At 48.0% G+C, this 14,088-nt stretch overlaps 1 protein-coding gene across 1 annotated transcript in view; it reads left to right on the top strand.

Moving 5' to 3' along the window:
- LOC103207213 overlaps window positions 1-14,088 on the top strand; it is a 207,685-nt gene that overhangs the window by 66,919 nt on the left and 126,678 nt on the right. The window contains exons 33-40 of the mRNA XM_042782527.1: window positions 256-394; window positions 1,503-1,636; window positions 1,761-1,795; window positions 1,886-2,002; window positions 2,393-2,541; window positions 3,846-3,930; window positions 4,772-4,828; window positions 7,108-7,232. Of these exons, the coding sequence (XP_042638461.1) occupies window positions 256-394; window positions 1,503-1,636; window positions 1,761-1,795; window positions 1,886-2,002; window positions 2,393-2,541; window positions 3,846-3,930; window positions 4,772-4,828; window positions 7,108-7,232 (841 nt within the window). The remainder of the gene's footprint in view (window positions 1-255; window positions 395-1,502; window positions 1,637-1,760; window positions 1,796-1,885; window positions 2,003-2,392; window positions 2,542-3,845; window positions 3,931-4,771; window positions 4,829-7,107; window positions 7,233-14,088) is intronic.

The raw sequence follows: 14,088 nt of genomic DNA, 5'->3' as shown, positions 1-14,088 counted from the left end.
TCAGTAAGCATTCTACAGGGGGGCTTCTTCCCTGGTCCCACCTTCAGTAAACATTCTGTGCAGTGGGTTCTTCCTTGGTCTCCTGTCTTTGGAGGACCCTGAAGAGGAGTGTGGTGTTGAACCACTTGGAGACCCCTTGGATCTGAACAGAGCCCTGGGAGGAGGGGAAGCCCACCCTCGCCTCAGTCAATCCCTGCAGGGATGAGGAAGGTGAAGTAGGTTGGGTGGTTTTCACGTCCTTGCTTCTCCCCTCAGCTCTGGAGTCCCGGGACAGGGGCCTGAGCAGCAAGACGCTGTGCATGGAGAGTGAGCAGGTGTTGGCGGACGGCTCCCGGGTTCGACACTATGATGTGCACAACCTGTATGGCTGGGCGCAGACCAGGCCCACCTATGAGTGAGTCATGGCTCCCACAACTAGCACACCTGGGGGATCACCAGGGATGACATGATGGCCAAGTTCCTCTCATCCCTGTCCCAGAGCTAAGAAGAGTTTGATTGCAATGATGATATAGCAGTTCTCTTTTACTAAACATACGTGGAGCACAGAGCCAGGCCCACCCTGTGATTGTAGTCAGGAGCCCAGGTTTAAGGAGCAAGGCATGGGCCTGCAGCTTTTTGTGCTGGGGGCAGACATGGAGATGAGTGCCTGTGTCATGTGCAATGAGTACACAGCACGGTGAGGTGATGGTGAGTTAAAGGGCTGGACCTCATTCTCTTTTCTCTCAGAAATGGACCACTGTTAGTGGGATGATTTTTTTCCCCCCTGGTCATTCTTATTTGATAGCCAATTGGTTTTCTCCTGAATTAACACAGTCTTGTTGTGTGAGGTCAGTCAAAGAATCAATTATCCGAAGAAAAGTGTTTTAAAGACACCCACTTCCTCCTCAGATAGATAAAACAAAATACTGGGGCAGTAGGTAGTGAGAATTAGTGATTGCTTACCAGTTCCCACTCCTCGGAAGGAAGATTGGGCAATCTACTTCTGTAGTGATACCGCCTCGAAAACCCAAGGAGGGGTCGCTATGAGTTGGGGCCGACTCGATAGCACATAACAACAACAAACAACAGCTACCAGTTTAGGAAGCTGGTGAGCTTGGTGTTGTTAGGTGCTGAGTCAATTCCAACTCATGGCGACCCCACGTGTTGCCCAGTAGAACTGCCCCCCAGGGTTTGCTTGACCATTCTTTTTACTGAAGCAGATTCCCAGGCTTTTTCTTCCGTGGAACCCCTGGTTTCAAACCGCCAACCTTTGGGTTAGCAGCCAATTGCAAACCTCTTGCTCCACCCAGGCCCCTGCATGTAAAGTTCTCCATGAAGTGCTGTGTAAATGCCCACTGTGCTGGTGCTGTCGCCATGGTCTCCTAGGAAGGCCAGTGGGGCCCTCATTGCAGCTCCAATTTCCATGCTCAAATCAGGCAGGAAGCATCTTGGCCCTGGCCGTAGGGACAAAGCCCTTCCTGCCCTGCCCTGTCTCTACTCACGTCCTTGTCCCCTTTCCCCAGGGCTGTGCAGGAGGTGACGGGGCAGCGAGGCATTGTCATCACCCGCTCCACCTTCCCCTCCTCTGGCCGCTGGGGAGGACACTGGCTGGGTGACAACACCGCTGCTTGGGACCAGCTGAAGAAATCCATCATTGGTGAGGGGGCTTGTTCCTGTGGTTGTGTGGGTGAGGAAGGGCCTTGAGAGAGGACTGTCGAGGGAGGAGGGGGTAGGTCGAGTACCCTACCTCTTCCTTTGACGGACTGTGGTTCTTGTTGCAGGCATGATGGAGTTCAGCCTCTTTGGCATATCCTATGTAAGTTCCCCTTGGCTCACTCCTGATCCCCAAGCAGGTGGTAAGATCTTCCAGAATTCACTACCAGGCTCATGCTATTTCCTCTTGTAGACGGGAGCAGATATTTGTGGGTTCTTTAACGATGCAGAGTATGAAATGTGTGTCCGCTGGATGCAGCTGGGGGCCTTCTACCCTTTCTCCAGGAACCACAACACCATTGGCACCAAGGTAGGACATTCATTCATACCTCAGATGTTCCGTCACTGAAACCAACCTCCAGTGATGAGCTACAATGAATGAAATCCATGTTCACTGGGGACATCCTCAATGTCACTGAGTCCTCACGTCTCCATGAACCATATCCCCAGTGTTCCTTGGATTAGTCTTTCTGATTAGGCAGAGATATACCAAACATTCCTAAGAAGAATGTCTTACTGGGGAATGCTATCAGGTGGGAGAGCTTCAGTGTCCCCTTATAGACTTCAAGAATGTTCTCTGAGTGTCATTATAATCATCCCTGACTAACTTGTGTCTTCATTTGGAACAAGGTTTTAGTGCCTTGCCTCACGTCCTCAAGGTGCCTTGGGCAAACTCTGAATACTCTTCTTTCTCCTTTAGGCACAAGATCCTGTGTCCTGGGATACCACCTTTAAGGACATCTCCAGGACTGTCCTGGAGACCAGATACACTCTACTGCCATACCTCTACACCCTGATGCACCAGGCCCATGCTGAGGGCAGTACCGTCGTCCGACCCCTTCTCCATGAGTATGTATCCCACCTGTGAATGACCCATGGATAATTCATCTGTATTGTCCCAGTGACCCAAGGATAATCCACTCTATTTGGTCCTGATGACCTATGGATGATTGATTCCTTATGGTGATAGTTGAAGAAGAAAGTTCTTCCTAATCACATTAAGGTCTTAGATTGCCTTTTGTCATAAGCTCTCCAGGGCACAGACCATCTTACTATTACTTGTTTAGCATAGTGTTACCCATGCCATAAAACCTAAACTGAACCCACTGCCACTTAGTCGATTCTGACTCATAGTGACCTTGTAGGACAGAGTAGAACTGTCCATAGGGTTTCCAAAGCAGTAAATCTTTGTGGAAGCAGACTACCTCATCTTTCTCCCACAGAGTGGCTGGTGGGTTCAAACCACTGACCTTTTGATTAGCAGCTGAGTGGCTATTGAGTGAAAATAATTTTCTAAATGATACAAGATGGCACAGAATAATTTACTTCTAATTTGGGCAAGCAAACATCTACCTATCTTTTGTAGCAGTTTAATCATGTGGAATTAGGTCAACATGAGCTCAGATTACAAAAGAAGGAATTCTAAGGCAAGAGAGGAAGGCTGTCTTTGCATTTAAAATATGCCAGGGATAGGAAAGAGATGTTTTATAAGTGAGAGCCATTTCTGGAGTTTGGAGACTATGACATCGTATTAGTTTTCTCAGACTGTGGTAACAAAGCACCACAAATAGAGTGACTTACAAGAACAGAAATGTATTGTCTTCCAGTTCTGGAGGCTGGGAGGCCAAGACTGGGTTTTTGTCTGTGTGAATTCCTCATGAGGCTTCGAGAGAGGAGCCGTTCCTTGCCTTTCTCAAGGCTTCTGATGTCTCCTGGTGTTCCTTGATGTTCCTCGGTTTGTAGATCACCCCATTTCTGCCTCTGATTTCACATGGTTCATTTCCCATCAACGTCTCTCTGTGTCTCTTCTCCTGTTTGACAAGGACACCACTCGGGTGGAATTGGGACCCACCTACTCCAGTGTAACCTCATGTGAATGAAATCAAATCTGCAAAGACCCTACATGCAAACAAGTCATGTTCACAAGTCCTGGGTGTTAGGACTTCATTGTGTCTTTGGAGGACACCACTCAACCCATCACATACGTGTAGAAAGTGGGGCTGCATGTACCCGGCAAAGCTGTACCGAGATAAAGAGGAGAGTGTAGCACAGAAAGCAGACTGGGTTTCTGGACCTCGAGGTGGGACAGTCTCTCCAGGACTTGGCCTGGGCCCCTCTGGGAACGCTAGTGCTTCTGTGGTTCCCTATCACAGATTTGTGTCAGACCGGGAGACCTGGGATGTCGACAGTCAGTTCCTGCTGGGCCCTGCTTTCCTGGTCAGCCCCGTCCTGGAGCCTGTGAGTACAGCCTCGGAAGGGTGGAGGGTCCCTGCTAGGAGGCAGGTGGAGGGGACGTGTGAGGATAAGAGGCTGCTCCCAGGCTGGGTGAGGGGCTTCTTCCTCTCCTCTGAGCTGGAGGTCGTCCTTCATGTGGTCTAACTCAGCTCCCTCGTCTTTAAGATCTCAGTCATTCTGGGTCAAAGCACAATTGAGAAGGTATAAACCCTAGCGGTCTATTCAAAGATGTAGTCTTCTCTCTGTTCCCTGGACTAAGCAGTGTGGGGTCCAGCAGGGCCATGGTAAGTTCCTCACACCCCAATGTGGGCAGTAAAACAAAACTCTTGGAAGGGTCACCTGCAGCAGTGTGTATAACCTTGTTCTGACCACGTCCTCCTTCCCTCCTCTCAGTAAGAGGTTCTCAGGTAGCAAAAGCCATTGCGTTACTTCCTCCTTGTGATTAGGCCTCTGATTAACACACAAGTTGCATCCTCCCCAAATCTGGTTCAACTCTTCGTATAATCTGAAATAGGGACACTATAACACCTACAACATTTTCTCCTGCCCAGGCCCAACCTCAGTCTGTCTCCTTTCAGAGGGCTTGGGGTGACCTGCGAGCCAGCGGTGGCTTCTTTTTCTAAAGTGTTGCACTGAACGGGCTTTAAGGAAGCCACCAGTTTTGAGTAGGCAAATCTTCTGTTTGCGAAGGGAGAAGGGGAGAAGAGTCCTTTCACTGATGGTTCTAGGGAGACGAGGAGGTGGGTCCACAGCCAGGACTGCTTTTTTAACCCCGTCCGTATGCAAACTGGTCACCAACCTAGATGACAGAGCTGCAACCTCCCTTGTTTATGTTTAATTTTAGCTCGCCAGGACCGTCACTGCGTATTTCCCTAAAGCCCGCTGGTATGATTACTACACGGTACGTTTTCTGATTGTTTATACAATGTAGGAGCATGGATGAGTGTCAAGAGAAACCTCAGGTTCAATTCTGGCTCTTGACCACCTGTTGGGTGGCCTTGGAGGAGTCACTCTGAGCTGTGCAGGCAGCTTCAGCCTTTTCACCTTCAGATGGCTGAGGCCTTGTCCCTCGCAGGGCTGCTGAAAGGAGCACGACCGCGTCTCGCCCAGGGCCTGGCTCCTCGTGGCATCCTGTGATGGGGTCTTCAGGTTTTCTTACACCACCACAATCCGAGGTGGTGCATAAAGGCAGATGCAGAATTCTGGGGCCTTGGTTGTGCCACTGAAGAACATACTCAGAATCTAAGTTTTTAGGACTTTTGCACAATTTAGTTTATGGCAAGTGATTTTACTTACTCTAGTAAACTTATAGGTCTCTGGGTGATGCAAATGGCTTGGTCTCGACTACCCTCCCAGAGGCACCATGGAAGAAAGACCTGGCTATCTCCTTCCATACAGATTATAGGCAAGAAAACCCTAAGGAGTACAGTTGTGCTCTGTGACAGGGTTGCCGTGAGTTAGAACTGACTCAACGGCAGTGAGCACTAACACTTAGGAGTTCCCGGGTGGTACAAATGACCAACCTGCTTGGTTGTTAACTGAAAGGTTGGTGGTTCAAGTCCACCCCGAAAACCAAAACACCAAACCCACCGCCATTGAGTCAATTCTGACTCATAGCAATCCCCATTGGGTTTCCAAAGTGGTAAATCTTTACAGAAGTAGATTGTCCAGTCTTGCTTCCGAGGAGTGGCTGGTGCGTTTGAACCGCCAACCTTCTGGTTAGCAGTCAGGTGTCTTAGGCACTAGGCCACCAGAGCTCCACTCAGAGGCACCTTAAAAGAAAGGCCTGATAATCAGTTTCTGAAAAGTCAGCCATTGCTTTCAGTGGAGCAGTTAGGGTCTGACACGCGTGGGGTCGCTGTGAGCTGGAATTGACTCATGGCAACTGGATTTTGGAGGTGGCCCTGGGAAGTGTGGGAGCCGCGGCTGTGCTTCCTGGTACTCCTTCTCTCCTCTGCCCCCTCACCCCGCCTTCTGTACAGTGAGTCAAGTGTCGGGGGCTAAGAATGAGGGGTGCCTCCTATCTCCAAAGCAGTGGTTCTCAAATGGGGTGATTTTGTCACCAAGGACATTTGGCAGTGTCTGGGAACACCGTTGCTTGTTGCAGCAGGGTTGGAGAAAGGGCTAGTGGCTACTGGTTGGTAGAGCCTAGGGATCCAACAATGTGCGGGACCACCGCCCATAGCAAAGAATCGTCATCCCGTACTGTCCATGGTGCCAGGTGGAGAAGCCCTGTGCTGGCTGAGGAAATGTGGAAGGGTGCCTCCCAGGAGCAGAGGGTTCATGCTCGGGGCATGGGAGCACCTCCCCCTGCCACATGGGGCAAGATCAAGATGTCAGACATAGGGGCAGATACGCTGAGTTAAACATAAGGATTTGGAGGGCCCGTGAGCAAATGGACGTTTTCCGTGAAGTTGTTGGCCAGGATGGTGGGAGTGAGGGTGGGGGCAGTGAGGGGTGATGGGGAAAGTGCTCCTGGTTCAAGGGAGGGTGTAGAAAAGCCATGGGTCAGTCTGGGGCCAACAGGAATGCATATGATTGTCCAGCCTTCTCTGGCTGTGCTCAGGGACACAGAAATGGGGATACATGGGGGTGGGGGCGACCCACCCTATGACTTCATGTAGCAGATCTGTAAAAGCCTCCAAAGAAAAGAAGTCCTAGCAAGACATTATAGCAGCAGGGAGGCTACACATAGCCCCTGGGTGACCACGGGGAAATGTCCCAACAGGAGTGTGTGCTGGAGGGGAGGGGGCGGGCAGTGAGTCAGAACAGGGATGAGGGGCAGAGAGCAAGTGTCGGCTGCAGTGGGGATGGCCACATGTGAGCCCATGTGTGTTTGCATGTGGGGCTGTGTATGTGTGAGTGTGTATATGTGTATGAGTGTGCATGTGCTATGCCTTTGTGTGTGGGGTGTGTCTGTGTGTGTGTGGTGTGTCTGTGTGAGTGAATGTATGTGTGTGTGAGTGTGTATGTGCTACGTCTTTGTGTGTGGGGTGTGTCTGTGTGTGTATGTGGTATGTCTCTGAATGTGTGTGTCTGTGTGAGTGTGTGTGTCTGTGTGGCATACCTGTGTGAGTGTGCATACGTGTGTGAGTGCGTATGTGGTATGTCCTTGTGTGTGTATGTGGGGAGGGTCTGTGCTCTCCCTCTCAGCACCTCTCCCCTTCTTCCATCTCACAGGGTGTGAACATTAACATCAGTGGCGAGTGGAGGAGGCTGCCAGCCCCTCTTGAACACATCAATCTCCACGTGCGTGGGGGCTACATCCTGCCCTGGCAGGAGCCCGCGCTGAACACCTACCTGAGGTGAGTCCGCTGGGCTGCTGCCTCTGTGACCCAGGTCACTCACACTCCTACGATGCCCACACCCTTGGCCCTCAGCTGTTATAGAAGCACCTGACGTTGTTAGCTTGATTTTTTTTTTTTTTTTTTTTTTTTTTTTTTACTTTTATCAAAGTTTACAGAGCTATTAACAATGATTTCTGATATAAGAGGCTAGACGGGGACATTTCAACTGGGGGTCATGACAGGAGAGGTGAGCTCTGCCTAAACGTTTTCAGAAGACTGTTTGAGTTTAATTGACTCTTTGTTAAGAAGGCTAATGTCACATTGCAACTGATATCTGGGACTGGGGTTCCTCAGGAAAGATTTTAAAATTCTAGACCTAGTTCATATGGTTATTATATAACTCTTATATTAATATTAATAATAGTGTTATTATTATATTAATACTAAATACTACATTCTATCACATATGAGGAGCTCTGGTAGCACAGTGCCTAAGACGTCTGACTGCTAACCAGAAGGTTGGTGGTCCAAACCCAGCAGCCACTTTGCAGAAGCAGGACTGGGCAATCTACTTTGGTAAAGATTTACCTCCTTGGAAACCCAATGGGGTCGCTATGAGTCAGAATTGACTCTATGGCAGTGGGCTTTTTTTGGTTTTATTACCTTGCATGAGAGTCAACATCGTGTGAATGCTTACCGCATGCCAGCAATTGTACACACACAGACATGTCTACTTGTGTATTATCTACTTTTTTTCTTAACAAAAGGAAAGATTAAATCCTATCAGGTAGATGCTGTTTTATCCCCATTTTACAGATGAGCAAAGAGAGGCATTAAGAGACTAAGTGACGTAGTCAAGCAGGGACTGAAACTTAAGTCTGCCTGATGTCAGACCCAAATTCTTGGATCCTTTCTCATTTGGTTCCAAAGGTTCAGATAAAAGCTGAAGAGTTTAGTCATATTGCAGCAAACAGAACTCTCTGTGGGAGTGTGTAGGAGATGTGGGGCATGAAGGAAGGAAGAGCCTAGCCTCAGGGCTTTTCCTACAAAGAGGGAGGAGGGAACCCGGTCAGAGAGTTTTAGTTTCTTTAAGAGCCAGAAAGGAAAACTCCCCTTGATTGGTGGATGGATTGATAGGTGGATGGATGGCTTGACTGCCTCATTCATCCACTCATGCCGGACCTGACGTTCTGTAGTGAGAGGGTCACAGGACCAGGGTGGGGTCACTGTCTCCTGACCCCCAGGACCCAGTCTTCACACCACAAAGAACTTCCTTTTGCTCCTTTCTGTTTTCATCAAAGCCTGTGGTTTGTGCCCTTGGCCTTGCCTTATCTCATGCCTTTCCCACCTCACTGCAGCCGCCAGAAATTCATGGGCTTCAAGGTTGCCTTGGATGACGCAGGCACTGCTGAGGGCTGCCTCTTCTGGGATGATGGGCAGAGCATTGGTGAGTAGGGTTACCTGGGCTTCATGCCAATGCCATGGGCTACATTCCTGGGTTCTTCCAGGCCTGCTGGTTCCTTTCCATGGCCTGGCCATCTTGCACTCGCACAGGTGGCCAGTAGTGCCTTCAGGTGTGTAATCCGTATTGCAGACGGTCCTTCTGCCTCATGTTGCTTATGCTTGGCTCTGAACGGCTCCTGCTGCCACCAGTCTAGCTCCCATGGCCGTAAGATGGGAGCCATATAGAAGATTTCTTTGTAGAAGGCCAGCACATACTTCCATGTGGCCTCTGACCAAGGGCTCATTTCCTAATGACATTGGGCACTGTCCCAGTAAGAAGGACTGTACCTTCCATCAGCTGTGCTGTTATCTGGGGTAGGTTCTCAGAAGGAGACTGCTAGTAACAATGGATACATGTATAGAACTTCTGTACCTTCACTCACGTACTTTGGACTTGTCATCAGAAGGGACCAGTCCCTGGAGAAGGGCATTGTAGTTGGTAAAATAGAGGGTCAGCCAAAAAGAGGAAGACCTTCAATGGAATGGATTGGCACAGTGGCTACAACAATGGGCTCACACATGGCAAAGATTGTGAAGATGGTACAAGACCAGGCAGTGTTTCATTCAGTTGTTCATGGAGTCCCTATGAGTGAGAACCAACTCAACAACATGTAATAACAACAACATGAAACTTCTGTCCTCTGCTGTCTGATACAGTGGCCATTACCACATGTGGCTATTAAGTCCTTGCAATGTGGCAAGTGCACCTGAGAACTGAATTTTTCATTTTATTTACTTTTAATTAATTTAAATTTACATAGCTTCACTTGGCTAGTGGCTATGTCTTGGACCTCACAGTTCTGGATGATAGCCAATGTCCCTGATTGGGTGGTGAGTAAACTAGCAAAAGGCCAGCACATTGGAAGAGTGAGAAAGCTGTGAGGTAAGGATTAGTGATGGGATTCCTGTAACAGCTTCTTGATTGGTCTTCCTGCCCCCAGAGGCTGGGCCATGGACCTCATGGGCTTGTGGCATATATTAAAAGTAAAGGATAAATTAAGAAGACTTTTCTTCTGCTCTCTGGAGGTCACATTTAAAAATTGCCTAGTATTTTTCAAAGACAAGCCCATCAAGACACCAGTGTTAGTGTTTGTGCATGTATGTGTATAAGCAGAAGGAGGAGACAGGAGATGCTGGGAGTGGTGGACTTAGAGGAAGGAAGGTGGTTTAAGAGCAGTGCTAACAAACTATGGTGATTACAGTAACTCCACCGGGTAGATGGTCTCCACACTCTTTGAAAAACTATGTCGTGTACACTGAGGGTGGGGTGGGGGGTAGGGGACAGAGTCTTTTTCATTCACATAAAGATGACTTAAATTGTAAAAGGGAACACTGTAAAGAAGGAAAACAAGATAAAAACAAACAAAAGCCATCCCTACTCTTTCGGCAAGGTAAGGGGAATGGAATTCTGTAGCGGGGCTCCAGATGACTCCACCATGTTTTTTGTTTGCAGATACCTTTGAAAATGGGCTCTATTACTTGGCCAACTTTTCTGCCAGCCAGGTGAGTGTTCCTGAGATGATGAAGAAAGGAGAGAATCATCTCAGCTTAGCCCAATGCTGGGTATTATTGGGGCATAAAGTACCACCTAGAATGCCTTCCTTGGCCATCCCTCCTGGACTTCAGGTGGAGAGTCATTCTGCTCCCAGGACGTTTTCTGTGATTAACCCATCTCCATCTTCATGGTGACTTTCTCAGTTCACCATTGCACAGCTGGACAGGCTGTTTCTGTGTGACCCAGCCCTGCTTCCTGTTTTGCCTTGGCATTGTCTCATATTGCATGAATTCCCTACACATAGAATATGCATGTTCTGATAGCTGGGGCTCTCTTTCTCCTACAGAACCGAGGGCAATGCTAGGGTGCTAAGTCAATGCAACTGGAGGAGAGTCAGGAACAGGAGACAGGGTACTGAAATCATGGTTAACACCATCCAAGACCATGAGATGGTGACTCCAAAGTTGTTTTAACTTATGAGCTACATTTATGTCTAAAAAAGATGTTGGGGGAAAGTTTGGACTAATTTTTTTTTTTTTCCATTTTTCACTTCTGGTTTCTTTTGCATTTGACAGAATACACTGAAGAGTCAGATAATTTTCAATAACTACACCGTTGACACAAACGATTTGAAACTGGGCTATGTGGAGATCTGGGGAGTGGGCAGTGTCCCCATCACCAGTGTCAGCGTCTCTGTAACTGGCACGACTATCACACCAAACTTCAACTACAACGCTGCAACAGAGGTTCGTGACTAGTGAGGTGTCTAAGTGGTATTTCCCAACTCTGAGATGCCTGATATCATGCCTGCCAACCTCCCTTCCAAAAGACACCCCTGCCTGCAACTACCTTCGGAAATCCCTCCCTATACACATGTCAGCAGGGGGCAGCATTGAGGGTGGTGGGAAAATCCATGGTTTATCATAACTGGGTGATAAATGGAGGAAATACTGTTTCATTTTACTTGGATCCACAATCAATGTTCATGGAAGCAGCAGTTGAGAAATCAAATGACATTGCATTGGGTAAATCTGCTGCTAAAGGCCTCCTTTCAAGTGTTAAAAAGTAAAGCTGTCACTTTAAGGATTAAAGTGTGCCTGATTCAAGTCATGGTATTGTCAATCACCTCATATGCATATGAAAGCTGGACAATGAATAAAGAAGACCAAAGAAGAATTGATGCATTTGAATGTTGGTGTTGATGAAGAATATCAAATGGCATAGTGCCTAAGGCACTTGACTGCTAACCAGAAGACTGGCGGTTCAAGCCCACCAGGCACTCCTCGGAAGGAAGGTTGGGCATTGTGATACCACCTCGGAAACCCACGGAGGGGTCGCTATGAGTCAGAGACCACTCGATGACACATAACAACAACAACAACAGCAGAAGAACAAACACATTTGCCTTGGAAGAAGTATAGCATTCTAAGAATGCTCCTTAGAAGTGAGGGTGGTGAGACTATCTCATACTTTGGACGTGTTATTAGGAGGGACTGGTCCCTGGAGAAGGACAGCATGCTTGCTAAAGTAGAGGATCGGAGAAAAAGAGGAAGACTTTCAATGAGCTGGATTGACACAGTGGCTGCGCTCTGGGCTCAGACGTGGCAAACACTGTGAGGATGGCGCAGGACAGGGCAGTGTTTCATTGGGCTGTACACGGGGTCACTAGGAGCTGGGACTGCCTCCACAGCACCTAGCAACAACAGCACCTAGCAACAACAGCACCTAGCAACAACAGCACAGACTTAGAACTGAGGATCTGGACTCTTACTTTCCATCTTTGTTTCTAGTCTGCAAATCTATGCTACCCTCTGTCTTTACTCCCTGACCTCTGCCTCAGAGATCTACTTCCCAAATAGCTTGAGCTACCATATTTCATCAAATAGTTTGAACTACCATATTTCATCAAGTCTAAGATGCTGTCTGTTAAAAGATGCTCCATGTCTCCACATGCTACAAAGAAAGAAGAAAACAGGTGACGAAACCATGCTACAACACTTTCCTGTCACTCAAACTATCACTTCAAACTTATAGAAAGTTTTCTAAAACTTCATTAGATATGTACTTTATCATTTCAATATTGGGCATATCTAAAACAAAAACTATTAAGTGACACAAATTGGTTGAAGTATTTAGTACTGCTTCCCATTCTGAATTAAATTGATATAGAATTCAGAAGGCCCATGTACTTTCACCCAATATTTTTCTCTGTATTTTCAAGGGTTTTGGTGGCTTAGCATTTTATAAAGATTCTTCCACTGTTGTCTATGAGATTAAGACATTTCAAGATCTGTCAAACCACTTACATCCATCACACAAGTTTCGATTCTGGTACTTTCTTGATGTTTCTACAGATGCCAACCAGGCCTCATGTCCTTCCTAAACTGGCCTTACATGGTTTTCAGGTGACCTTCCTACATCAACAGTCATCAAGTTCACATTGTATACACAGGCAATGATCATTATGTCGTGGGGCTGCCTGGCCCACAGTAGTTCTAAGACTAGATGGCATGACACGTTGTGATCTCATGGGTGTTAAATACATGAGAGGCAGTGATGGGTCAGTGTAGTGTCCTTGCCTTCCATGCAGGGGACCCAGGTTCAGTTCCTGGCCAAGGCATGTCGTGCACGGCCGCCACCTCTCTGTCAGTGGAGACTTGCACACTGCTATGTTGCTGACCACGTGTCACTGCAGCTTCCAGGCTAAGACTGGGAAGAAAACCCTGGTGGTCTACTTCCATCAGTCAGCCAGCGAGAACCCCGTGAATCACAACAGCCAGATCCACAACTGGTCATGGGAGTGGCACAGGGCCGGGAAGCATTTCATTCCATTTTACATGGGGTCACCATGTGTTGGGGCCACTCAATGGCAGCTGGTAACAACAATGACAAACCCATGGAAAATTGCACCTCGGAATTAATGGAGTGTGAGGTCCCAACACTTCTCATCTTGATGGTAAAGTGACCCTTCCTTGTGTGCTTACTTCTTCATCTTTCCTAAGCTGTTTTTCTCTCACAACCCTTTCTGCTTATGAAGTCTGAAACAAACGTTTCTCTCAGACTTGTTTATGTTTAAATATATTTTCCTATACTTGCAATTTTCCTGTCAACCAAGTCCTTCAATTTTACCAAGAGCCCGTCGAGGGCTTTGCCCAGTTCTGACGTTGCCAAGCTCGTGGACTGACACACAAGCTAACTACTGCCCACACAGTGGAACCTTCTGGAAAGTTTTTGCCTAGAAAGGAGTATGGATATTAGACTTCCATTGGGAGATCATTGGGTTGCTGTGAGGGAACAGGGGGAGAAAACACAATACAGGCATGGGGGAGTCAGAGGACAATCAGCACTCGGAGAGTGAGAAAGGGGTGTCTTCTCCATTGTGGCTGTGCAACTGTTTCTCTGTGGTGTTTGCATGTAGCATTGTTTAGATGCTCATCCTTTCACTGTTACTGAGCAATCTTCACTGTAAGGAATCAGGACTCACTTCCTCACCTGAAAATCAGAGGGCAGTCTGGCAGCTGGCTGTGAATTGGGGGAGAGCAGGGGCCCTGTGGGCACTGGCTAGCCCCTGAGTTCTATGTGTGTGGGGAACTTCAAGCACCAGATGCCCCATCGTTGTCCTTCTCCCCACAGGTGTTGATGGTGAACATGACCAGCCACAACGTCAGCGTGCCGCAGTTCATTTCATTGACGTGGGCGAGCACGCCATGAGTCCACAGAGCGAGAGCCTGACCCGGGCTGGCAACAACCTTGAAGCACCTTGAATGCCATGCTCATGAAATCATAGTGTGTTGCCAACTGGTTCATGTCCAGGATGGGTAAATTAGGTTATTGATTCTAGTATTCTGTCTGTCTGAATCTTAAGGGTGGAATCTT

This window comes from Orycteropus afer, unplaced genomic scaffold (assembly GCF_000298275.1).
Source record: "Orycteropus afer afer isolate SDZICR_OR568_19922 unplaced genomic scaffold, OryAfe1.0 scaffold00358, whole genome shotgun sequence".
NCBI lineage: Eukaryota > Metazoa > Chordata > Mammalia > Tubulidentata > Orycteropodidae > Orycteropus > Orycteropus afer.
The sequence above is the reverse complement of the archived record's forward strand: the minus strand, read 5'-3'. Positions and strand labels throughout refer to the sequence as shown.